The following is a 26,171-nucleotide window of genomic DNA, read 5'->3' as shown; positions in this document are numbered from 1 at the left end:
CCCACTTGCTTGTAGATGTACATCTAAATTTCAATGACTGTAATTGAAGTATTTTCAAATGCGTATAATTAAATGTGTTATCCGAAATCATTATCAGATTTGATTATTCACGGAAAATTAAGAAAATTCTAGCAACAGAGACACATATATCTCGTGTTTTCCATGTACAGATGAAAATCATGCCAAAATTAAACTTCATGTATAACATCACGTCATTCTTCCTCGTGGAAAGCGTGGACTTTAATATTTAGATGCTGAATAACAATTTCGTAGCTCAGAGGTCGCTAATAACTTTTTTTTGGGTAGAAAATCGAAGAGCATTTTTTAATATGTGGAAACATTTTCTGTAACTAAAAAATAGTTAATTACGCTATACAGTGCTACATGCGTTGAGATACGGTCAGTAATAATCTGTGAAATGTACAGCTATTTGATACAGTTTCACGTGGGGTTGGCGTGTATTTGGCTGCCTGAGCGCTGATGGGTTGACGTGCTTACCAAGAAGAATTTGATTGACAGCTGGAAAAATCAATATTGGCCACTCACTGAGAAATTCATTGAAAACAGTAGCTCTTAGGCGGAGTTAACGGACTGACTGAATGACCGGGCGTTGCTCTACTATACTACAGTTATTATTCCTCGTCAATTATTATCGGTTTGTGTTATCAAAACTTCCGATCGCAATTGTAAAGATTCAGGTAAAAATAACCTATTTTCTGGCAATTTTAACCGATGAATTCGATCGGCAATCGGTAAATAATGACAACCCTGTATACATAGGTTTAAAGGGGCAAAAACACATTCAGATCATCATACATTGTTTAAGTTTATTATATTACACACAAATCCAACATGGCTTCCAAAATGGCCGCCAAGATGGCCACCAAAACATATTAATGATCATAACTATCTAACTATCCACTCAAATTTGATGAATTTGGTGACTATACCTAGGTTTCAAGGGGCAAAAAACACATTTAATGTCATTAAGATCATCAGACATTGTTTAAGTTTACATTGTACACACATATCCAAAATGGCGTCTAAAATGGCCGCCAAACCCTATTAATGATAATAACTATGTAAATATCTGCTAAAATTGGATTATTTTGGTGGCTATACATAGGTTTCAAGGGGCAAAGAACACATTAGAGATCATCAGACATAGTTGAAGTTTATTATATTAAACACAAATCCAACATGGCGTCAAAAATGGCCTCCGATATGGCCACCTGAATCTATTAATGATCATACCTCTGTAACTTTCACAATTGATGATTTTGGTGTCTATACCGAAGTTGCGAGGGGCAAAGATCACATTACGATTGTCAGACATAGTTTAAGTGTATTATGTTACACTGAAATCTCACATTGCGTCAAACGACACAATACGAAGGACCACAAGTCCATTACTTTTGACGTGATGTTTGTTATGTGAAACACCATAGTTTGGACCTGCCGTGATTTTATGATTTTGACAAGAGGATCGATATTTTTCAACTTCAGGGTACACTGAATTTGCAGGGAATGATGTGTATCTTGCATCAGAAAATACAGTACTCAGGGCTGGAATTGTCATTCTAATTCTTGCCTATTATTAATATGTACAATTGGGACAAAGCGTGCATTCTGTCAACATAAGCCTTAGTTTGCAACCTTGCCACAACCTTCACACCATTGTTGTAACGTTTGACCAACCCTTGTATTGTAAGGCTGCCGAAATCGTCACTCATGCGCCACAAAGTAGTGTTGATTAAAATTTGGGATATTTCATAAACGTATGAACTTGCGGGGGAGGGGGGGGGGGGGCAAAGGATACCTCATGGCAGAAACCGCTCTCAAAAACATACTGGTGGCAGTCTATAGAGAAAATGCGCAAATTGTGCACATTGTGACACGAAAACTTGTCCAGAGGGCTTTACGGGACCATCTTCTTGTTGTACACAGCCAGCTTTCAGCGGAAATGACCCAGGAAGCATAAAAGCATAACGTACTGAGTGTTGGCTGATGCATTAGCAGGCAGTTCCCGATTTGCTATCCATCTTTGCTGCAAATAAGCAACCTAGAGGAAACGCACCCAGACGTTTATCAAAAGTTCGGAATTGGTTTTCACATTGTTCGTAGGAGCCATCAATGCTATGCTGGGCTAGGACGTGATATTGTCATTGAGCACACATTGATGATGTGTTTATAGAGCACATGTGGTCTAACTCGCGGCAGTGAAATTGCCGAGGAAATGAAACCCCCTTGGACCCTATCTGCATCATCCGAGCACAACAGTGGGATGCAGGATTTCACAGATCTGTCATATACTTCAATTCCACAACACAAAGATTCAACTGAAGCGTGCATCAAAGGGGATTCTTTTGATCTAGAGAAAATGCAGACACAGATTACAACCTGCTCTTCATACACAGCTAACCCTACTCCGAGAAACATGGTCAATAAGATAGTGGCTGGGTCAGAGGTGAATGTTCATGCAGTTGAGGCGTTTGGGAAAACGATCGTAAGAGATATCATAGGAAACTCGGTCTTTACTTATAAATTCACGAGAAAATAAGAGCCTAAGCTCTTGGGAATAGCTTGGCTGTTAAGATCGCTTCTGACCGTGCTTTTTATCCTGCTCTTCTGTTCCAGCGTTTTCTGGTGGTGTAAAAATCTGGAGATCCTTCCCTTGCAGTCGTATCGTCTTCTGAACTTAGCTCCCTTCCTGCTGCCTTCTTTGAAACCAAGAACGTACTGTGTACAGCAGATAAGCCTCAGATCGCTCAGGCAAGTTGAGAGTATGCTATAGACAAATCATGTGAGGCTGAGATAAACTGTATTCATGAAACAGAAGCATGATGGTGGCACTTTGCTGAATCCTTGACCATGGAGAAGGACGACTTATATAACGCAATAGCCGTGTCTTATGTAGATTCATAGAAAATGCATTACATACAAGCGACAGTGGGGTTCGAAGGCTACGAAGACCGTCATTATAACAAAGACAACACGCACCGGAGACGATGAAACAAACGTGAATCATATTGTGAGATTAGGCAAAGAAACAGAATGCTCATGTACAAAAGGAAGACTTTTTGTCTCGTGACAGAAACACGGCTGGCATGATTGCTCTGATCAGCACAACTCTGCCTTAAATGGGATGCTATATTGTTCTGTCTTCAGCGGATACAGACGTTGAAATTGTTAAAGAAACAGTATAACGATCCCGTCGTAGCACCACACAGTTGGTGGGCGAGGATACAGATTTGCTCATCTAGATCCTGCATTACTCCGAAAGGGACAATAAGACCATCTACCGGTACTTCTGCTTTTATGTAAATTAATTGTCAAAGGAACACAAAGTGTATTATATTAATCTTTTGGAAGAGCTCATGCTTATTCCGGCTGTAATTAATATTCAATGATTTTCAGCAACGGTAAAAAATGAAGTCTACAGAAGTTAGTAAAACCTGATCCTATTTTGAAGTCATGTGCTAGTTCATTCTCTCTTCCAAATGTCATAAATTGGAGTATATGATTATTCAACTGCTTAATGATAACCTCAACTCAATTAAAGTGGTCCTTGTCTCTTAAACTATGGCGTTTTACATAACAACCATAACTTTTAAGTAACAAGTTATGGACCTGTAGTCCTTCGTATTGTGTTAATGGCCATTTTGGTCGCCGTGTTGGATGTTTGTGTAACATAATTAGCTTACATTTTGTATGATGATATAAATGTGATATTTATGTGTTCTTTTCTCCCTGAAACCTGGGTCAGGGTTCGCCAAAACTTGAAAAATCTGTCAGTCATTCGGACTGACAGACTTGAAATTTTTGTCAGTCTGAATCAGTTTCTGTCAGTCCCACTGTCCGACTAAACTATAACAGCAAAACACAACAAAAGAGAGTACCTTTTTGATGTTTATTGGTATTGATCACATTAAAATACAATAAAAACATGTCCAAAGTCGAAATAATTAAACAATTATTATATTAGTAATAACCACATATAAACCAAAGGTATTCTTTTTAGACTTCTTTTTGTCAAACTGTTTTTTAGCCTGCACAGCTCTACAAAATCATGTTCTTGAAAAGTTAGGATGACATCCAATCAAGTTTGACTTAATTGCACACACTCATTTGCACTACTTTGGATGACTTCAATTTCTGTTTAGTAGCCGATTTCACAAGTTCTAAAACAACACTTATTGTTAAAATATTTTCTCTTAGCTGAGGTGGTTGATTTCCAGGTTCAATTAAATCAGGGGACAAAAATATTTCTAAACTGCACTCGTCCTGCAGGACAAGTGCATTAAAATTTTCACTCGTCCTGCAAACACATGCACTTGTCCTTAAAATATGGGTGAAATGAAGATTGCAAAGGGCTGATATGACTAATAAACTTTCTTGTATCACTGCTAAATTGCTGCTTACTCAGTTGTTCATGCCAGTTGATCACAAAATAAATGTTAAGCAGTGAAATAAATTACTTTATTTATGAGGTACGCACATTAAATAATTGAAGACAATTTTGTGTTTGCCGTTTTTCTAATACTCGCGTGCTTTCCGTTTCGGACGTTTGAACATCGCTACCGCCAACTTTAAAGAACGCTCGTATGTCAGACATTGTTCTGACGAAATTCAGACTGGTTTGAAACCGTAGATTCTACTTCGCGTTTAAATAATTCTTTAAAAATCAATACTTACAGTGAATGCATAGGTTGGTTCCCTGTTACCATGGACGCGCAAAGTTTACACCAAAAAGCCAATATTTACTGGGGACACAGTCCCGCATTACAACGTGCACCTGCTGTATGAAATTTACAATTACAATTTCCGGTTCATTCGCGATCTACTTTCGGAATAGATATGATTTAAGAAAATGATTTTATTTAATGAAAACAAGTCTTACTCGTCAGAAAATACATATTTTAACATCAGCTTTTTCACTCGTCCTGTAGGACGAGAGCTTTAGGGAAATTCACTCGTCCTTTCGAGATTTTACTCGTCAATACGAGCGGACGAGTGGTATTTTTGTCCCCTGTAAATGAATGTCTTTCACACCTATTTCTTGATAGAAAGGCACATGATAATTACCACCATCCATTCTTTTTGTCTGAAATAACACAAAAAATATTGCTACAAACAATCAACAGCAAATCAAAACATAAATATCCTTATGTCCAAATTTTAAAATATCAGAAATATAGTACATCGGGTGAAAAATCTTATTTTTATTTCAGAAATTGTTGGTGTAAATTAAAATATATCCTTCCCAGAACAATATAATAAATGAAACTATTTAACAGAAATGCTCACAAATGCCTGTTGAAACAAGTTTTCATGCGGTTTTTGTTATGGAGAAATTTAATGGAACAAATAAAACGACGGACGCACTCGGTTGCTTTTTAAACAAAGACCGTTGATTTTGAACCTCGCATGTGAGAGTCAATTCTAATCCAACTTAAACATCAAAATGAAGGTAAGAAAAAAAAGGATTTTGACAGAAGTTGAACAAAAAGCATTTCCTTCTATTAATCCAATAGCATATTATACACTTTGAGTGATCTTTTTGAAACCATTTTTCATCAGAATGTGTCGGTCAGTCGGACCGATTATCTTAAATCACTTGTCGGTCCTTAGAAAAATTTTCCGGTCAGGACCGGCGGACCGACGGTTTTGGCGGGTATAGACACCAAATTAGTCAAATTTGACAGTTACATAGTCATATTTTATTATCATAAATAGGTTTTGACCGCCGTCTTGGTGGCCATTTTGGATTTGAGTGATATATAATAAACTTATAAAAAATGTCTGATGACGTTAATGTGTTCTTTGCCCACTGAAACCTATCTATAGACACCAAAATGTAGATCTAAAATTGAGTGGAAAGTAACATAGTTATGATCATTAATATGTTTTGGCGGCCATCTTGGCAGCCATTTTTGACACCATGTTGGATTTCTGTGTGACATTATTAACTTACACTTTGTCTGAAAAAATAAATGTGTTCTTTGCCCCCTGAAACCTGGGTATAGGCACCAAATTCATCAAAAGAGTATATGTGCCAAATTTGATATATAGACTTAATCTGCTGAGCTATTTTCTGCGAAAACAGCCAAGCTTAAAATAAAGTCAAGTAATTAAACCAAGAAATAGCCCATGTACAATTGAGGTCATGGTCAAGAGCAAAGTTATGGTAGATTACATGGATGGAATCACAGGGGTTTTTCTGCTATTTAAAAAAGGACGTAAAACAGACCCGATCCCAAAGCAAACTGACCTGATCCCAAACCGAAATACCAAAAATCCCATTCCCCCCCCCCCCCCCCCCCCCCCCCCGAATTAATTTTTATAGAAAGAAGTGTCTTATGACTTATAATTATAAGATTTTTATCCAAAATGGCCAGGAAAAGACCTGTTGTGTCAATATTTGTGGAAAAAAAATCCCAATTTGCTCCTTTTTGTCTACAAAAAATTCCCAAATTTGCCACCTGTCGATTAAAAAAATACTAATTTGACCAGACTCCTTTTACCAAAATGACTGGAAACAATAAATATCTTTTTAAAAAGATATACGGCTTTGATTGTGGTAGGAGTTGGTGAAAGGTAAAGAGTTCAATGAATGAGATCAAAGATAGCGAATGTCTTTTTCTGTGCAGTTCTTAGCTGCATCACATGCAGTACGGGATATTACGCGGAGTTTTTGCGGCAAATTTACATTATTACATAATGCTGGTCATAAACCTATAGATACAAAACAGAAAACCAAAAGAATGGAAGTGAAATTAAAACATATGAGTCAACCGGCCACACGCGAAATATCCGTACATATTTTAAATATTTATACACGCGTTCTTCCAACAAACCTGTTTTAGTGGTTTGTCGGGCATTACTATTTGATTTGAATATTAACAGTATCGAGAATCATCGCGCTCATGCTTAATACATTAGTCAATATGGTGGAATTATTCGTGTTAAATTAATCAAACATAATATTTATCATGGTATTGTTGAAAACACATTAAGAATCTATTATTGACATACCATAATTATATCTCTGAATATCTTCATTTAACATATTTCTGGTCTTAAGAAAATTCCAGTTCACCTAGTTCACCGGATAGCGTCTATATTATATGATTGTTTTACTGGCCACAAACTGACCCCGATACCTTGCGGGTTGGAATGCGATGCATTAAAGTGAGGCCACGCTTCCACTGCTGGAACGACGGCTTGTTTAAAACTTTATACTTTTACATGTTAAAAGTTCAATTTCAAAAAAATTTAAAATGGTTTGGCCAAAACGAATATCAGGATAGGGAAAAACGATACTTTTATGAACTTAAATATACTAGTACACAGACAGGAATATGAAAGTAATTACTAAATATGAGAACATAGCCTTTAAGTACAAACGCTCTAGCGCTGGCAATCCTCTGAAAATAAAAGTTGCACGCACAAACTTGATGTCGAGTGTTTAGTGTAAAACTGTTCTATCTATCAAGCCTGTTCATTAGAGATAAAATTGATTCATGATGATTGAACCAGGGGCAAGTAATGAAAGTATATTTAATATGTTTTATGATGCTCATTAGTTTATATTTCATGTATGTTGGTTATTATGTAAGTTGTCTTAGTTATATTGGTGTGGTAATACCAGAGACCCTGAGATAATCATCGAAGAGAATTCAGAGACACCTATAGAGAAGTAGTTCCACCAGGTTAAGACGGTTACACATGTGTGAAATAGTAGGGGGTAATAGTTATGGAAAAGGTTGTGAGTGACAGTTGGATGGGTGAAAGATATGAATGTGACCAATGACTGAAAGATGCATATTAAGATAATTAGATTTGATTGGAAGAAAGGAATTAGGGGTGTGTCAGAATGCTGAGAGAAGGGAGTTAGGGATTGAGATGATAGTCAGTGAGTGTTTAGGAAGGTTAAGAACTGGATGCGTGAAAGTGAGTAGCAATTAATAAATTTTTAGTAATGTGGACACATACAAGATTAGTTGAGTACATTGGAAATAAAATATAACAAGATTATGTGTTTGTCAGAAACACTATGTCCCCTTTTGCGCTGCTTTGAAGCTATATATTTGACCTTTGACCTTGAAGGATGATTTTGACCTTTCACCACTCAAAATGTGCAGCTCCATGAGATACATATGCATGCCAAATATCAAGTTGCTATCTTCAATATTGCAAAAGTTATTGCAAATGTTAAAGTTGGCGCAAACCAACCAACAGACCAACCAACCAACCAACAGACAGGGCAAAAACAATATGTCCCCCACTATAGTGGTGGGGGACATAAAAATAGAACTATGATTTAATTGTTATTACACCACTACAACAATAGCATAAATGGCGTCCTGTGACACTGAACACGCAATAAAACAGTGTTACAAAGACACGTTCATGTTTCCAATGTTCTAGTGGTATGTTCAAATCAGCAGACGGACTAAATGAAGTGTATTCATTCGTATCTAGCCGCAGGAAATTTTATTTGAATTTTATTGGACAGTTACAAAGGTCAGGAAAGGTGAAAAGCTGGCTTATACAGCTGCGCCGAAAAACCCTGAATCAGCAAATGACTGTGGCGAAAAATGGAAACATCTAACCAACATTTTGGTGCTTACATATAGTCAAGTGTCTGACAATAAAATGGAAAATAAGAGCTTGTGCCTTACAAATAGCCCATATGCCCAACAAGGTTCAAATATAATCAGACAATGTGTTTGACTGGCCCTCTAAAATTCCTGGGATAGGCAGTATGATAAAACAGCTTTGTGTTCCAGTTTTGTTTTACTTTGTGTTAAAAGGGCCTTTTCACATTTTGGTAAGTTGACAAAATTATATAAAAAAATGTTTAGGATTCTCAAATTTTCGTTGTAGTTATGATATTTGTGAGGCATGAGTAATACTAAACATTTACTATGCTCTAAAATATCCATTATATATATCTTTTGATGATTTAAAAACCTGAAAATTATAAACCGTTGCAACGCGAAACGATTGAATAGTTTGGAGAGTTCTATCATTGTATTTTGGCATACTACGAGGATTGCTTATATAAAGTATAAAATACATCACTCATTGTATGAGCATGGCAAAGTGGTCTAAGCGATAGACTTTTACTCTAAGGTTCAGTGGTTCGAGCCCAGTTCAGGGTTACTTTTTGTTAGGGATGTCAACGAATATCCGAATATCCGAATATTCGGTCCCGACCAAATATTCGGATACTGTTTGCCGAATCAAATATTCGGAAGAAAAAATAAAAAATCGATTAATTTCAAAGACCTTGTATTCGTAAAATTTGCTTCAAACACTGTCAAAAAAATTGTTCCTCGTGTCATAATGTTTATTCCGGTAAGCGCGACAATGCGTCGCTATGGTGATGACAGTATACCGGTCATAAATCCCGCTTAAAGCCAGACACTTTGTCTCAAAATTATGATAGGTGCAAATCGCGTCGGCAATCAAAACACCAACCTGTACTTGATCTAATGACTTGAATTACATTTAAAATTATCAAAGATTAAATGAGTAAAGGAAAAGCCAACTTTGTGTAAAAAACAAATAAGACCGTATGACAATTACAACACCGACCCGTCTTGATCTAATAACTCGAATTACATTTAAAATGATCAAAGATTAAATGAGTAAAGAAAGAGCCGACTTGGTGTGAAAAACAAAACAGATCGTATGGTTATAATCACGTTGTCCAATCAAAAAAGCTTTTAGAAAATAATTTACTCAACCTCTAATGAGTATTTGCGTATCGTATGGTCCAAACATTAATTAATAACTCAATATTCAATCAGGTATTATACTTAAAGAAATGTTTTTGGTATTTCACCCTCATTTAATTGAAAATATTATAACTGCTACACGCATAAAGTAAATATCTGTCCAAGCAAAATGCCACCTACGCCTTCCCCTGCTTGGAAGTATTTCACGACATCATCCGATAAGAAGTCGTCGATCCAAGTGTCTTTTAAACGTGGCAACTTTTAAAGACTGACTGTTTAGTCTGTTAAACAGGTTCAAAGTGTGTTGTGGCTATGTACATAATTCGTTTAAGTTCAGCTTTAATTATATGTAGATCTTACTGTTTTGTCATGTAATTATTTTGTCGTCATGTAATATTATGTTTCTCGTTCTATTGTTGATGAACGATATTAATAGTTTAAAAACAGTTTTTGTCATTCAATTTTAACAATAAAAAGTAATCAACAAAATCAGCTTCGAATTAGCGACGGCAACGCTGTGTCAATATTTAGTCACTTCCGGTAAAAACGAAAGTACAATTCATGGAGTAATGGTACGGTAAACAAAGTTGACTTTTTTCCAACCGATGTTGACCGAATATCCGAATATTCGTTCGGAAGGGTGACCGAATATTCGAATACCGAAATCGGTATTCATTGCCATCCCTACTTTTTTTCCTTCTTTAATGTGTTTTACTTGCGCTTTTTACATCTAATGTTTACATTTATCAATATCAATATAAAGCATTTAATGACAAAATTCAATACATGCGAATATCTGTGAAAAGGACCCTTTAAAAAGTCACATTTACTTATCCTGTGACTGATGGACAGACTGATGGATGTACAGAAGGAAAAACATGAAAATCGATCCATGCCTTTACAATACTACAAATCCAGGAATGTACATGTCCATGAAATTGTCTTTTTTTTTTAATCAAGACCTTTCATGCCTAATACAAATAATTTTGATAAAATATAAAGTTAAGTCTTTCATAAGTCTTTGATGATTTGCCCCTTGTAGGGCTTGAATAGATCTTTCGGTGTCTGCAATTGCTGCAAGATTATAGGGCCGCCTGACCAGGAATAAATTTGAGATTTGGGACTTAGAACTGCATTATATCTCCATTTTTTAAAATAATCTTTTGGAGCAAATGCAGACCATTTTCCATGATCCTTAATAAAATTAATTAGAATATAGAAAAAAGTTAAGTTTAAAGTATCGAAAGCAAACTGTACATTGTAAACAATACTGATTGTTCATTAAAATTGACCAGTACTTTTAAAGATGCTTGTTTGTAAATGTTAACCTGTTTCTCCCTAATGGTTTCAGTAGTGTTTAGGACATTTCCCACTGTGCTTCTGCGTCTGGCCCTCTGAGGTGTGCCACCAGGTCCAAGCTTCCCAAAAAGGTCATGGGAAGAGGGAACCAAGCCAGCAGATGCCTCTAATTGTGCTGCTAGTGCTCCTGGTAGTAACGACATGTTTATCCTCACTGAGACTCCATACTCCAAGAATCTGAAAGTATAACATGAGTGTGTGCATGCTCAAATTGCAACATGTTTACAAAAGAATGAATTATTATATATTATATTTACATTTTATTAATTTTAAAATTCTTGAAGACCTTTTGCCTCACAATACAGCTTTTACGTTGCTCATAGTTGTAATAATCCGTTAAAAGCCACTCGCCTTCCAGGGCTTCCAGCTGACAAAATCAAAACGCCCATACTTACTTGTTTTACCTGTTTTACACTTCTCTATTTAGTCATCATTTAAAAAACATGAAAGTGCAAACATCAAGCTGATTTAATATTTTGAGGGGAAATCAACACTGATAATATTTATATTACCCCCACTCACACACAAATAAGCTGGTTAGTATACATTTGGAGACTTTTCTAACACAACACGTGTTCAAATCAATATAGCTCCCTTATTTTTGAACGGATATTGTTGAAATTTGAACTCAGACTAATTCAACACATATCTAATAATACAAGTATATTTAATCGTAATTGATCAACAATTAAAAATTAAACATAACAAATTTAAACAAGAGGCCCATGAGGGCCTGAATCGCTCTACTGGTATAAACACTGTGCAAGTTTGAAAAGAATAAGATGGAAACTGTGAACTTAATCGCGCAAACAAGGAGAATTTTCTAAAATTCAAGGTGAGATTATTGTGTACTGATTTCTCTGATACTGCTAATATTCAATATGGTTCAAGTCTTCATTGATATAAAGATACTGTGCAAATTTGGAAATAATTGGATGAAAACTGTGGAATTAATTGCGTAAACAAGCGGGATTTCAAAATTTTCTCATATTCAAGGGGAAGTCATTCTGGACTGAATGCTTTGATATTGCTCTTTTTTAAAAAGGATTGAGTCCACATTGATACAAAGAAACTGTGCAAGTTTGCCAAGAATTGGTTGAAAATTATGGGCATTATCACATAAAAAAACTGAATTTTCATTTTTTTCTCAAATTCAAGGGGAGATAATTCTGGACTTATAACTCCGATATTGCTCATTTTCAATAGGGTTTGACTCATCATTCAGATAAAGACACTGTGCAAGTTGGGAAATGATTGGATGAAAACTGGGGACTATATTGCGTAAACAAGCCTTATTTCACAATTTTCTTAAATTCAAGGGGGAGATAATTCTAGACTTTTTACTCTGATGCAGGGTTCGCCAAAACCGTCGGTCTGCCGGTCCTGACCGGCAAATTTTTCTCAGGACCGACGAGTGATTTAAGATAATCGGTCCGACTGACCGACACAATCGGATGAAAATGGTTTCAAAAAGATCACTCAAAGTGTATAATATACTATTGGATAAATAGAAGGTAAATGCTTTTTGTTCAACTTCTGTCAAAATCCTTTTTTCTTACCTTCATTTTGATGTTTTGATGTTTAAAGTTGGATTAGAATTGACTATCACATGCGAGTTCAAAATCAACGGTCTTTGTTGAAAAAAGCAACCGAGTGCGTCCGCCATTTTGTTTGTTCCATTTAATTTCTCCACAACAAAAACCGCATGAAAACTTGTTTCAACAGGCATTTGTGAGCATTTCTGTTAAATAGTTTCATTATTATATTGTTATGGGAAGGATATATTTTAATTTACGCACCAACAATTTCTGAAATCAAAATTAGATTTTTCACCCGATGTACTATATTTCGGATATTTTAAAATTCGGACATAGGGATATTTATGTTTTGATTTGTTGTTGATAGTTTGTAGCAATATGTTTCGTGTTATTTCAAACAACAAGAATGGATGGTGGTAAATATCATGGGCCTTTCTATCAAGAAATAGGTGTGAAATACATTCATTTAATTGAACCTGGAAATCAACCTCAGCTAAGAGAAAATATTTTAACCTAAGGTGTTGTTTTAGAACTTGTGAAATTGGCTAATAAACAGAAATTGAAGTCATCCAAAGTAGTGTGAATGGGTGTGTGCAATTAAGTCAAACTTGATTGGATGTCACCCTAACTTTTCAAGAACACGGATTTGTAGAGCTGTGAAGGTTAAAAAACAGTTTGACAAAAAGAAGTCTAAAAAGAATACCTTTGGTTAATATGTGGTTTATTATTAATATAATAATTGTTTAATTATATCGACTTTGGACATGTTTTTATATTGTATTTTAATGTGATCAAAACCAATAAACATCTAAAAGGTACTCTCTTTTGTTGTGTTTTGCTGTAATAGTTTAGTCGGACAGTGGGACTGACAGAAACTGATTCGGACTGACAAAAATTCCAAGTCTGTCAGTCCGAATGACTGACAGATTTTTCAAGCTTTGGCGAACCCTGCTGATGTTACCTATTTTCAATAGGGTTCGAGTCTTCATAAATATAAAGACACTGAACAAGTCTGAAAAGAATCGGATAAAAACCGTGGACATTATCACGTAAACAAGAAAAAGTCTAACGCTCACTCGCAAGGACAACGGAAACCACGCCATGACATAAGCTCTTCAGGCCTTCGGCCAGTAGAGCTAAAAATCATTGAACAAGCAAAATTCTCAAATCGCACATCGTAAAATAATAATGTGAATTGTAAAACGCATTAAGTTACACGTCTTTATGATTGACAGGCTTGTAAAATTGCACTCATACGAGCCATATTATTTTTCTAATCGTTGTCATGTATAAAATGATGAACTTGTTATTAAATTGTAATTATATAGCCTGTTGTACTAAACTTGATGACTTCAGGCTTCCTGAAAAGTCCCAAACAGTGCCTGTCAACCGGACAGGCTGACGGAAAAGTAAGCGGCTGAGGCTGTCCGGACAAAAAGTCACCTGACCTAACAGAGTGAGTTTATAACTGAAGAATTTAGTAAAGTTTAACTCATATTTATTGCAATGTGCAGCCTGTGTATTATAAGTATTGGACAACTATAAGTAATTGATTTTGGAACATATAACATCAAATCATTATGTGGGTGAATATTTGATTAGGTTCCATTTATTGTCCATATTCAACAATTATCTAAATGGTAGACATTAACAGAGATAAGTTTCATAATTACAATATTAAATAATATGTAAACAATATTAGATAAGAGTTCTTAGCAGATCACACGCTTAAAGCAGTTTTATGCTTTGTCGAAGCAACTAACCCCCATGTTTTTTAGTAACGGTGTGTTGTCCGTTAAATAATATGTAAACAATATTAGATAAGAGTTCTTAGCAGATCACACGCTTAAAGCAGTTTTATGCTTTGTCGAAGCAACTAACCCCCATGTTTTTTAGTAACGGTGTGTTGTCCGAATTATTAAAGGGTAATTTTCTTCTTAATTGTTTTATAAAAGAATGTCAAAGAAAATAAAAAACCCAACCATATGGAGCTAAATATATTTAAACTTAACTTAATAACAGTTACATTAAGTAGCTTTATATGCAGAATATTTTTCATCTACCGCACAGGAATGATACTGGGATACAACTTTTTCCGAAAAGTAAACATTCTTTCAACCTTTTACATCATTATTAAGCAATGAAAAGAGCGCGAAAAATGTGAAAATCATCCAAAAGTAAGTAAAATATTGAACGTACTTTTATTCAGTGTCAACACTGTTCTTCCATTTTCTTTACTATTTCCGCTTCCTGTTCTTTTATGATTTTCAAATATTATATATTCTTAGAGGCCACAAAACAATGTGTGCGTAATGTGTTTTTGAGAAAAGTAGCATGCTGTTTGTGGATGATCAAATGCCTGAATGTCATCACCGTTACAGTCCACACTGTTACGCTGAATGAGTAACAGTGATGACAACATCGTAACGATGTGCACAAATATATACACACATTATGGTGTGAATAAACTTCGTTTTCATATCGCCGATTGTTTTTCAAACAACATCGCAAATTTTACATAGAATTTATCAGACAAAAATGGAGAATTAATACAATTGGAATCAGTTGTCAGAATTCCCAAATGTCATCACCGTTACATTTCACACCGTTACGCTGAATGAGAAACGGTTGTGACAACATCGTAATGGTGTGGAGAAATTTATACAAACAATATGATGCGAATAAAGTTCGTATTCATATTGCCGATTGTCTTTCAAACAACATCACAAATTTTACATGGAACTTATCCGACATACTTTCTAGTAAAAAACACAATGCGAATAAACAAGAATATGAAAGTATAAGATAATCTGTCCACACCGTAACAAATGTGACAACACTGTTACGCCACATAAAAAAGAAGACTTTTATATACATTAAAATTCAACACAAACTGCAAACGTGTTTTAACATCATAAAGTCTTCAAAAAGGTGTCCAATGAAAGAAGAATTTAGTATATAAACATATGTACCCAAACATTTTATAGAAATTCTTAAAGTTGTAAAACGTGATTAAAATGTTTATTTACACCGATACGCACTTAATGTTCTGATTAAATCACTGACGATATGGAATTGATGTAATAGCCACTCATGATCACTTTATACAATGAAACAACGCAAAAAAAAATCATTTAAATTAAGTTGAAATAAAATAATATTATCAAACAAGTATTTATGTCCGTAGTGGTGTTCTCTTCACAGTTTTTGACGTGCATCAAATAAGCTTTCATAATCGCGATCGGGGTCACATAAGGTCGTGCCCAACTTAGGTTGATGTCCGTCTGACATGTACCTAACTGATAAACGGTCTGTCGACACTGCTTTAGTAATTGTGTTTTTGAATCTTTTTTTTATTAAGAATGGAACCTAATCAAATATTCACCCATGTGTTCTTATGCAAATGTAAATCACTGTAATTTTAAAATGATTAAATGTGATTCATTCAATATAATATGTAATTATGTTGTCAACTTGTACAAAATATACTCATATATTCTCCGTACAATATCAATCTTTTACAAAACTATCTGTTTTATATTATCAAAAATAAAATGATAATGCGATATTACACTGATATAAGCACATTTCCGTGTTATTTCATGCGCTCTGACGATACATAAAGCAAAACATTGCTTATATATGATGATGACAACTTCAAATTTGACAATTTTGATCATTTGTATAAGCATTTTTTTCATGTGTAGTTTTTGTTACAACCTTTGTAATTGGATAGATGTTAATATGTCGGACCAATGAAATTAACGTTTTCGAAAAACAACAACAAAGGGAGAGTGCTCTTAGAAACAAGTAACGCGTTAGTGTTCTTAATGACAAAAAGGCTTGAAATTCACGAAAAGAGTGATTCCAATTGGATGTAATCGTTCTTTTGGCAAGTATTAGACTTTTCGGTATTTAGTCATATTTTGTTTGGCCTGTCATATGGACCGGCAATATAAGAAACTTCGCCGAACTGTAAAAAATTTTGCCGGACAAGACAGGAGGTCCAGCCTTTTCAGGAAGCCTGTGACTTTTCGAATGCAGCAGTTTTCAAACTTAAATATCTCAGTTATAAGTAAATATTTTGATTTTAAATTGATTTAAAATTGTACATGTGATCATTTGACTAAAATATAAACAGCAAACGATGAAATCATTCAATCATCAGCGACGATCGGATGCTTCAGCAAGTGGGGAAGGTAGCCTGCAACATGCCAGGGCCCTCAATCTATCAAATCTGCCGCGGAATTTCGGCTGCAGTCCCCCACCTGAAAAGTATATTTTTTTCCCCCTAAAACTGATTTGTTTCCCCCTCAGAAAATGTATAAAGAAATCAACAACAAAAAAACGCTTATTTATAGTTGAAAATTGACTCCAATATATCACGGTCCATTACATCGCTTTGTCCAATATAGTCCTAACAAAGAAGAAGTCTTGTTTCCAGTTACCCGACGACCCTGTTTTTTAACCGCCGACTCAAAAGTTTTTTCTGTTATAAAATCCGCATCCGAATTTAATGTCCGAATTTTACGCAACGGCGGAAAGCGTCTGGATCGTTCAGAACTGTTATTTTAGTTAATGTTTTGTTCATTGACATTTATTCTAATCAATAAATGCTTTATTCAAAATGCAGTTTTCAAAGAATATTTATTTGTACAGTAAATTACAGATAAAGACAAAAGCTTTTTCTGTTACAAATTCCGCGTCCGAATTTTATGTCCGAAATTTACGCAACTGCGGAAAGCGTCTGAATCGTTCAGAACTGCCATTATTGTTAATGTTTTGTTTCATTTACATTTATTCTAGTCAGTAAATGCTTTATTCAAAATGCAGTCTTTAGTTTTAAAATAATATTTATTTATACAATAATTTACAGAGAAAGACAATCTGGATCAAACATCTTAATTCTTATTAAGGTAGCGCACCCCTTATGGGCACTTATCCAAATATAATTTAATTAATTATTTTCCTAATCAGCATCATTTCACTGAACTACATGCAAATTTGTAGGTAGGCTTTCCATGCTTTTAAAGAAAATATACCGATTTTTTTCAAAACCACCCTCACGCTCGGCTTTTGTCCAGTTTATTTTCACCCCTGGGGTATATAAAAGTTCCATAATTCATTCAGATTTCCAAATATGGGCATGCAGTTGGTGTGTACAGATGCAGTAAAGGTGTTTAAAGTTTAAACAAGATGAAATAAGTATTCTTTTACAGACATTTATTTTTTACAATTTTTTTATCTATGGAATAGCGCCATGAAATGTAAGTGATTTCAGCCAAGTAAAAATTGGGTCGGTTAAAAACAAAGTGTCATAAAATTCAAAATAGTATCATTTAAGTTATATTTTAAACTTATTTTTTATAGAAACACTATATACAGCAAAAATACCAAGAAATAGACAGATTTACCCAGGGCTCAACATTAACAGTTGCCCGATTGCCCCTGGCAAGTAAACGTTGGGTTCGGGCAAGTTATTTTATAATCTAGTTGTCCGCACGGGCAAGTGCAAAAAAGAACAAAGAAAAACGTGTGTTTCTCTGGTTAAATAGTACAAATAATCACGAACGAATTGCCTGCATGAATTTACCTTGGCTATTGTTTTATCAGTCCAAACTAACTACGCACGGTGCGCATGCATTTCCAAACTTATTTTTAGAAACGCCGTAAATGGCTTGGGATTCCAAACATCGGCTTTCAAATGCTTTTGTGTTTATCGTTTTCATTACTATTTAGTTACAAATAACATTGTTGGTGTTTTCAGTCACGAAGACAACTACTAAAATTATATAACTATATAAAAACAACAACAAATAGCTACGGTATATATATATTTCATATTTTGCGACATTCATTGTCATCAATCTTTTGCTTTACGTCAATTGACATTTTTGTTACAATTCACGTGTTGTTTACAGTACTTGTAACAGACAAGAAATGTCTAGTTTATTTAGCTTCGGCTTTACACGTACCTGTAAGTCTGCAAAAATCCAATAAAAAATGCACAGAAAAATAATCCGAAAGTGCCAACAAGTAGAAATTGCAGCAAATACACAACTTTTTACCAAAATGGAAATGTGAGTTTGAATGGCTGAGATATTATGAATAGTTAGAAGCAATGTCGAAGACATGGAAGCAAATGACTAATTATTTCATTAATAATCAAACATTGGCACAAATCTACATTTAAACTTTATTTGCTGTAATCATTTTGTTAAATGTGCAAACATAAAAACGGTTTTGTGGTGTATCATTTTGATCTTTATTAAAAAATATGAGGTTTACAGTTAATGTGATATTTCATGTTTGGGCAAGTGGATTTACGTTCAGAGCAAGTAGATTTTCTAAGTACTTGGCCGGAATGGCAAGTTGCTTTATAGGTTAATGTTGAGCCCTGATTTACCATTTACTTTTTGAAATAAAAATAAAAATGCAACATGCATCATTCGTATTTTCAGCAGTAATTTACCAAATTTAGCCATAACGTTGTTTTAATTTTAAAAATTGAAGGATGTTTTTACAATTTTCAACATATTTAACAATAAACATAGCTTATATGCTATATTAAATCAAATTACGTTAGAAAAGAAATAAAACGCGTCGCAAAAAGAATGTGATGTCGGCAGGATTCGAACCTGCGCTGGAAGATCCCAAAAGATTTCAAGTCCATCGCCTTAACCACTCGGCCACGACAACTTCACATCAGTGCAATCTTAAATTAGATATCCATAAGTAAACAGGTAAAAATGCTTATCTATCTTTGAAGAAATCGCGAAATTGTATTTTTCAGATGATAATTGGATCAAAGTCAATATTTATAGTGAAAATAATGTATTCTAAATGAATTAGGTAAACACATATCAAATTTCGAAGTTTGAAAAAAATAAAATGCATCTCTCGGAAATAACCGATCATTTAAAATCGGCAATGATAGTAAAATAAATCGCGGGAAATCATTAGAGGTGCGCTACCTTAAGAATTATATCTGAAAGTTAGTACATGTACTATGTCGTCATGCATTTCACACTGCTGATATGAATGAAAATAATGACATTCTCATTGAGTTAAATATTCAATTAAGTGTTGTGGTAAGAAAAAAAAAGCCTACCTACCGACACACATTTAAATTAGATTACTGTTATATAGTCAATAGATTGAGTAAAAATCCACCTTTCTGTCCAATAGACAGTCACATAACAGTTAAACGCAGTTGTTGTTTTTTTATAAAAATTCCCCCTCCCTAGGGCTTCGGACCCCTTCCCCCAAAGTAGTGTGAGGGCGCTGCATGCCGTTCGCGCTGTTGCGCTCCTGAAATTCTATATGAGACATATTGAGTTTTAAATTAATTTGATGTTTTCCTGGTGTATCAACCCACCTAATATGAAGAAATTGAAATAAAATAATCATATCCTGTTTCACCATTTTCAAGTGCAAACAGAGGAAAGCACACCTTCCCCACATGCAAAAGCGACTTATTGTCATGGATGAATGATTTTATCACAGGGCCCTCGTTTGGCCGTTTTTGGAGCCAAACTTTGACCCCATTCCCCACTTAAAATAGTATACTTTTTCCCCCTATTTCAGCTAAAAATTCCCCCCTCCCAAAATTATTTTTTTTATTAGTTTATTTTACTTTTATACCTATATTGCAAATGTATATTTATGTAAATTACATTAAAAATAGCAATTTTAAGTGTTGAATGGTTGGTGAAAAGATCTTCTAAAATTCCCCTTTCCACCTAAAACGACGCAAAATTCTCCCAAGGGCCCCGACCCCAATACCCCAAAGTGTAGCAAGGGCCCTGTATCATCATCTTGCACAAAATATAGTCAAATAATTACATTCAAAATTTTAAATAAAAATCTTAACTAACAACTGCGATATTGAAGTTTGAATATTGTTGCGTTAGAAATCTCCAAGTGTATAAGTATGATAAAAAAAATTAAAGTGCGTCAAGCTCAAGCATCACCACATTCGAAACCAGCGATTTTCCTCCTTCTTTATAAAGTACCGGTAAACGGTACTTTTCCAATTACGAAAAAAATACCAATTTCCCAATTGCTGTCCTTAAATTCCCAATTAAAGGTAAAAAAAAAAAAAAAAAATCTTTTTAAAGCAACATTTAGTTAGTTTCCCTTTGCAGCTCTATAGCTTGAACCTAGGTTTATATAATATTGACAGCTTGGAAACACTTGGTTATCAATTTTAAAGTATTTGGGAGCAAAAAATCAAATCCACCAATTTCCCAATTTGAGGTTTATACGACTTGATTTTTCCCAATTTTGAGGTTTTCACGACTCGATTTTTCCTAATTGGACCGGTACGGGTACTTTTCCCAATTGGACATGGAAAATCGCTGGAAACTTATCATTTCCAAACAAGCACCTGTAAAGTAAAGTTCCCACTGGTAAAAAAATGGGGCCATCCAAATCACACAAACATTTTGAATATTATCCTCTATTCCTATAATTTCGTGCAGCACTATAAGATCGTGTACTTTTTTATGAGTAAACTTCTAAGCAACATTTGAATGCATGTGCCCAAAAACTGTTCTCTTTTGTTACGCGAGAATTTCCACAGCCGATAAGAAAACAATCATGAGGAAAAAACAATAAACATCAGGGGTGGCAAAATCAAATGTCCGAGTTGCCCGAGTCGTACATTTGCTTGTCTGAGCAACTAATTTGTTTCAATTAAGTTGTCCGTGGACAACCAGTTTTTTAAAAATTGGGTCGAAGGATATAAGCCGTAATTAAGTTTTACAAATCCGGATGTTGTCACGAGATTACATTGACAGTGCTATTTGAGGAGCAATCAAGCTTAAATACGGAGTTAACCGGACCACAAAAAAAGGAACGTGCACCGCATTTTCAACATTCGGCCCGACTGTTAAACAGTGTTCAGACTGGTTTAATTTTACAATCAGATGGAAATGAAAGCATAGGACTGAGATAATCAAAACAACGTCTTCCGTGTTATTTCAAACAACTTTAACAGTAAAAAATGGAGTGTTTTTTTTAAATTGTATAGATTACAGTGACACTACTTAAGTCTACTTCACAGTTTTTGACAGACAAATGAAAACTTATGTGACAAATAAATGAGACCTAGTTAGTAATTTGACACACTTTGATAGAAAAATGCAACAAAATAAAAGTATTTGAGATTTTAATACTGTATGTATAACACATGTTTTTTAATAACAATAGCTTTGCAAGATTAAACGTTTGAGAAAGTCTTTATATTGTTTATAATATACTGCTTTAAAGAATGTCTCATGGGAATACATGTAACTGAAACAAGCAAATTATACTCATTTTGATTGATTCCACAATATTTTACATTAATCAGTAAATGCGTTATAATTTATACAAACATAAACAGAGAAGTGTAACTCAGAAAAGAACAAGTTATATTTCCTAAATGGTTGTCTGTGGACAAGTATAGTTTATTTAGATTTCGTCACCCCTGAACATGATATAAATTGTCCGTTTGTCTGACCCCGTTCCAAAGAAATAGCCTAAACAATGTTTAAAATCTGCATATTTCCTTCACCAAACGGCTATGTTTGTCAATGTTTTGATCGTAAAATGTTGTAAGGGTAGTTTGCCTTGGAGGCCCATCTCGAATTTGTATTGTGCTTAGTGTTATGCATTACAATACGATTAAAGTAAGCTGTGTATGTGGAAAATTTTACCCCCAAATGATGACACGAGACCGTACGTTAAGATTGTGACCTGTGCCTATTGCGATAAATGTTCTCAATGCGTCAATTTGAAATTTTGTCACAAAACAACTGTTGTTAGAAGGGTTGACAGCTTTTTATGCCCCGATTATGAATATAAATTTATTTAGCTATTTTCCGTTAGTAAATACCCTCTATCTAGACCTCTGAATACAGTCAGTTATCACAGTTCATATTTTCTTTTTATAAAGACCAGTTTTGTTTAAACCATTCTTTTCAATAGAATATTCACGAAATTCATCTCAAACAACACATATCCTACAGCAACCCAAATTCAACGACACCTAAATTCGACGATGTTCTATTTGCATTGATTAAATGGATGATTATTGTCTTGGAATCATTTCAAAGTAATACAGCCGAGTTTAAAATTATTATTTTGTGCTATTAAACATATCATTATTTCTTTCATTATTTGCTAAATATTGCTTCATGTAACCGTTACATCGTCGAATTTGGGTCACACTGGGATATGTAATACAAATAAACACATATTCACAAAAACATATATTGGTTCTATAGGGTAATTCTGTGTGACGCAGACTACAATGTATATGAATGTTTAAAGGTACGTAACTCTATTATTATTATCTGTCAACCAACATATTTCACTTGTTATTTGTTATACAAAAGATAAATCATAAAGTATATATCAAGTTTAGTTATTGTCTAATGACTTTTCATGAAAGATATGCCTTTGAGGTGTAAGGTGCACGAACTTATAGGTTAGGAGGCTAAATTGGTCTAGCACAAAATTGTATTTGCACTTTCCACTGAAGAATGGAATTTTAGTTTAGACGTTTTCTCTTCTTGCATACCGTAATTTTGCGTAAACAGTATATTTCTGGACCCCTTTAAAAGTTAAAGGGGCCTTTTCACAGATTTTGGCATTTTTTAACTTATTCATTTAATGCTTTATATTGATAAATGTAAACATTGGATCGTAAAAGCTCCAGTAAAAAATCAAGAATAAAATTAAAAAAAGGAAAAGAACATTGCCCGGAGCAGGTTTCGAACCAGTGACCCCTGGAGTCCTGCCAGAGTCCTGAAGTAAAAACGCTTTAGCCTACTGAGCTATTCCGCCGAGTACACATTCTTGACGTATTTTATACCTTATATAAGCAATCTTCGTAGTTTCACAAAATTTAACGACAAAAACAGAACTCTCCAAATTATTCAATCGTTTCGCGTTGCAACGCTTTATAATTTTTAGGTTTTAAAATCGTCAAAAGATGCATATAATGGCTATATTAGACCATGGTAAATGTTCAGTATTACTGTTTCATCACAAATATCATAACTAAAACGAAAATGTGCGAATCTGAAACAACTTTTTTCAATTTTGTCAATTTACCAAAGCGTGAAAAGATCCCTTTAAATGATGTTCGTGAGTCAAAACATGCCTTTGACACGCCCCTAAATGATCGATGTGGCGTAGTTACTAGTGGATATGGTGTCCACCTAGCAAAAGGTCACGGGTTCGATCCCTCTGTGGCAGTGTTCTTTAGATCTCCCCCAGGGCCCTCAAGCTGTCAAATTCACGGCCGAAATTTGGCCACAGTCCCCCACCTGAAACTTATACTTTTTCCCCATTTTAGGGGAAACATTCCCCCTAAAAAATTGTTTTTTAATAGATAGATGTGTCTCATGATTATTACTATCTCAATTCTATTTTATTTAATCGTGTCAAACATACTTAATTATGAAAAAAGCAATGAATATAGTGCAAACATGTACAAATGTAATAATTAGAGAGTAAGTAAAAAATTCCCCAAAAAGGGAAAAGCCGCGAAAATTCCCCCTGCTATGGGTAGCGATCCGCTTCCCCTAAAACGGATTGAGGGCCCTGTCCCTCAACGACACCTAGAACTGGTTCTAGCCAGGCCCTTGACTCCTTGTATAGTCAAATTGCATTGATGCTCCAGAGGAGCCATGCAAATCATGGAACAAGAAGAAGAAATGTATTCGACTAACTTCGCTAACCTCAATTTGTGTTTTCAGTAGCAATAAAACAATTTCTAAGAGTAGACAATAGAAATACTCTGAACGAAATTTAACATATAAGTTGACAAAACAATAATCTTATTACAAAGCAACAGGAAAAATGCAATCTAATGGAAATCAACGAGAAACCTGCAGATATTTTGAATAAGTAGCAAGCGAATGCAGTCATCTTGGAAAACAATCGCGCGCAGCGTTCTTTGAATATCACTACGCATGAACTCTTGATAAACTACAACTTTTAAGTTTCATATTGAATACCTATGTAAAGCAACTTCCGAACAAGCAATATAATTTTTTATAACATCAGTTATACAAGTTAAATCAACTTAAGCGTCGGAAAGTATATTCCGATCTATTTCTTTTTGATGTCATTTATAAAATTATTCCGCGTCGTCTGACTTATTTTATGACGTATTAATCTCGAGGATAGCCGATGTTGGACGAACAGAAACTTGCGCTAACGGAATTGACCGATCTTTACACGCTAGCTTCCGTGGATTGATAATTATGCTGCTTGACAGATGGCGGGAAATCGATAACTGGAAAACCAATGCTGAAGCCTGTCGCGTGTCGACAAGAAGGATTGTTTGGTCATTTCAAAAATATTTTGAAACCACGTTTCGTAAGTTAATATTATTTGCTGTGACGTGTTATTTTCTGTGCGTCGTATGGTCTAGTTTTATCTGTTGTGTTTATCATATTAAAACGCTAGCATCACCTATTGGAAAGGGCATTCGATATGCTATATGCAACAGTGAACAGCTAATTTGTTCAACAACCATCATTTGAATAGGTTGTTTTGGTTGTAATGTGAAGATAAACTTTCATTAGTTGAACTTGTATGTTTCTTCGGGGGGGGGGGGGGGGGGGGGGGGTTGAAATAACACACTATATTTTAGAAAGACTTACAACTTTTAAGTGCAAAGGTCTTCAAAAATAAGACGTGTTCGTAATATAGTACTTTACACATGTTTATATGGACTTATTTATACTTGAATATATTTTTGATGTTGGGATTTTTGTGGTAATTATTTATTATTAGTTATTTTTATTTATAAACAGGAGAAAGTTTGCCATGTGACATGTGTAAACTTATGATATACAGTAAATGAACCAATTCCAGTTTAGTAAAGTACTTCAAACTTATTGGCAAAATTATATTAAGTATTTTAATTTATACCACTTTTTGACTTGACAGTCAAACCATACCTTGAGCCCCCAGGTCTTGAATCTAAATATAGACCAGTACTAGTATACATGTGTTTGATATTGTAAAATAAGGCACACAATTTGCCAACAAACTTTAAAAGATCAGCCCTACAATCAGATCTGGGTCAGAATGATTGCTTTCATATTTCTTTCTTTTTACATCCTCTCATATGTATTGTTCGAGTTTGCGGAAATGGTTAAAATGTATTCTGTATTTGATCAAGTACATTCATATTGTCAAAATAAAATGTGTGGTTGGGTATAAGTAACAGTATAAATATTGCATAATTGTTTTTATTGCCTTTTGTCTGTTGTCTGCATTGCATCATGGGCTGTCAAAATTTCCCACGTGAATTCTCTAGAGGCCATATTTATTGCCCAATTTATGTAACTTGCGCAGAACATGTGTCCGAATGAAATCAGAGCCCAGTTCAAAAATGGGTAATGTGGTATCAAAAACCAAGTCACTAGATTAAAATTTAAGAAACAGATTGTGAACGCTCAAGGTCTACATTTATTTCGCAATCTTCATGTAGCTTGGCCAGAACATTTTTCCCTTTAATATC

At 34.6% G+C, this 26,171-nt stretch overlaps 2 protein-coding genes and 1 non-coding gene across 5 annotated transcripts in view; 1 reads left to right on the top strand and 2 right to left on the bottom strand.

Moving 5' to 3' along the window:
- Nucleotides 1–24,793, bottom strand: part of LOC127850763 (dynein axonemal heavy chain 8-like) — a 232,215-nt gene extending 207,422 nt beyond the window's left edge. For 2 of the 3 annotated variants that reach the window (XR_008035439.1, XM_052384052.1), the window contains exons 1-2: nt 24,526–24,652; nt 11,075–11,282 (exon numbers count right to left, since the gene is read on the bottom strand). Coding sequence is in view for 2 of the 3 variants with exons in the window: in XM_052384052.1 (XP_052240012.1) it covers nt 11,075–11,282; nt 24,526–24,611 (294 nt within the window). In the remaining variant the exon portion in view is untranslated. The other variant, XM_052384053.1, reaches the window with a different exon arrangement.
- On the bottom strand, nt 19,261–19,342 carry Trnas-uga (transfer RNA serine (anticodon UGA)). Its single transcript has one exon. It is a non-coding gene; the product is annotated as a tRNA-Ser (tRNA).
- Nucleotides 24,794–24,920: 127 nt separating the features above from the next.
- The window catches only part of LOC127850765 (rap guanine nucleotide exchange factor 4-like), a 152,949-nt gene continuing 151,698 nt past the window's right edge, over nt 24,921–26,171 (top strand). The window contains exon 1 of the mRNA XM_052384055.1: nt 24,921–25,018. The gene's annotated coding sequence lies outside the window, so the exon portion shown is untranslated. The remainder of the gene's footprint in view (nt 25,019–26,171) is intronic.

The sequence above is a fragment of the Dreissena polymorpha genome, chromosome 11, assembly GCF_020536995.1.
Source record: "Dreissena polymorpha isolate Duluth1 chromosome 11, UMN_Dpol_1.0, whole genome shotgun sequence".
Classification (NCBI taxonomy): Eukaryota; Metazoa; Mollusca; class Bivalvia; order Myida; family Dreissenidae; genus Dreissena; species Dreissena polymorpha.
This window is presented reverse-complemented; position numbering and strand designations above follow the sequence as displayed.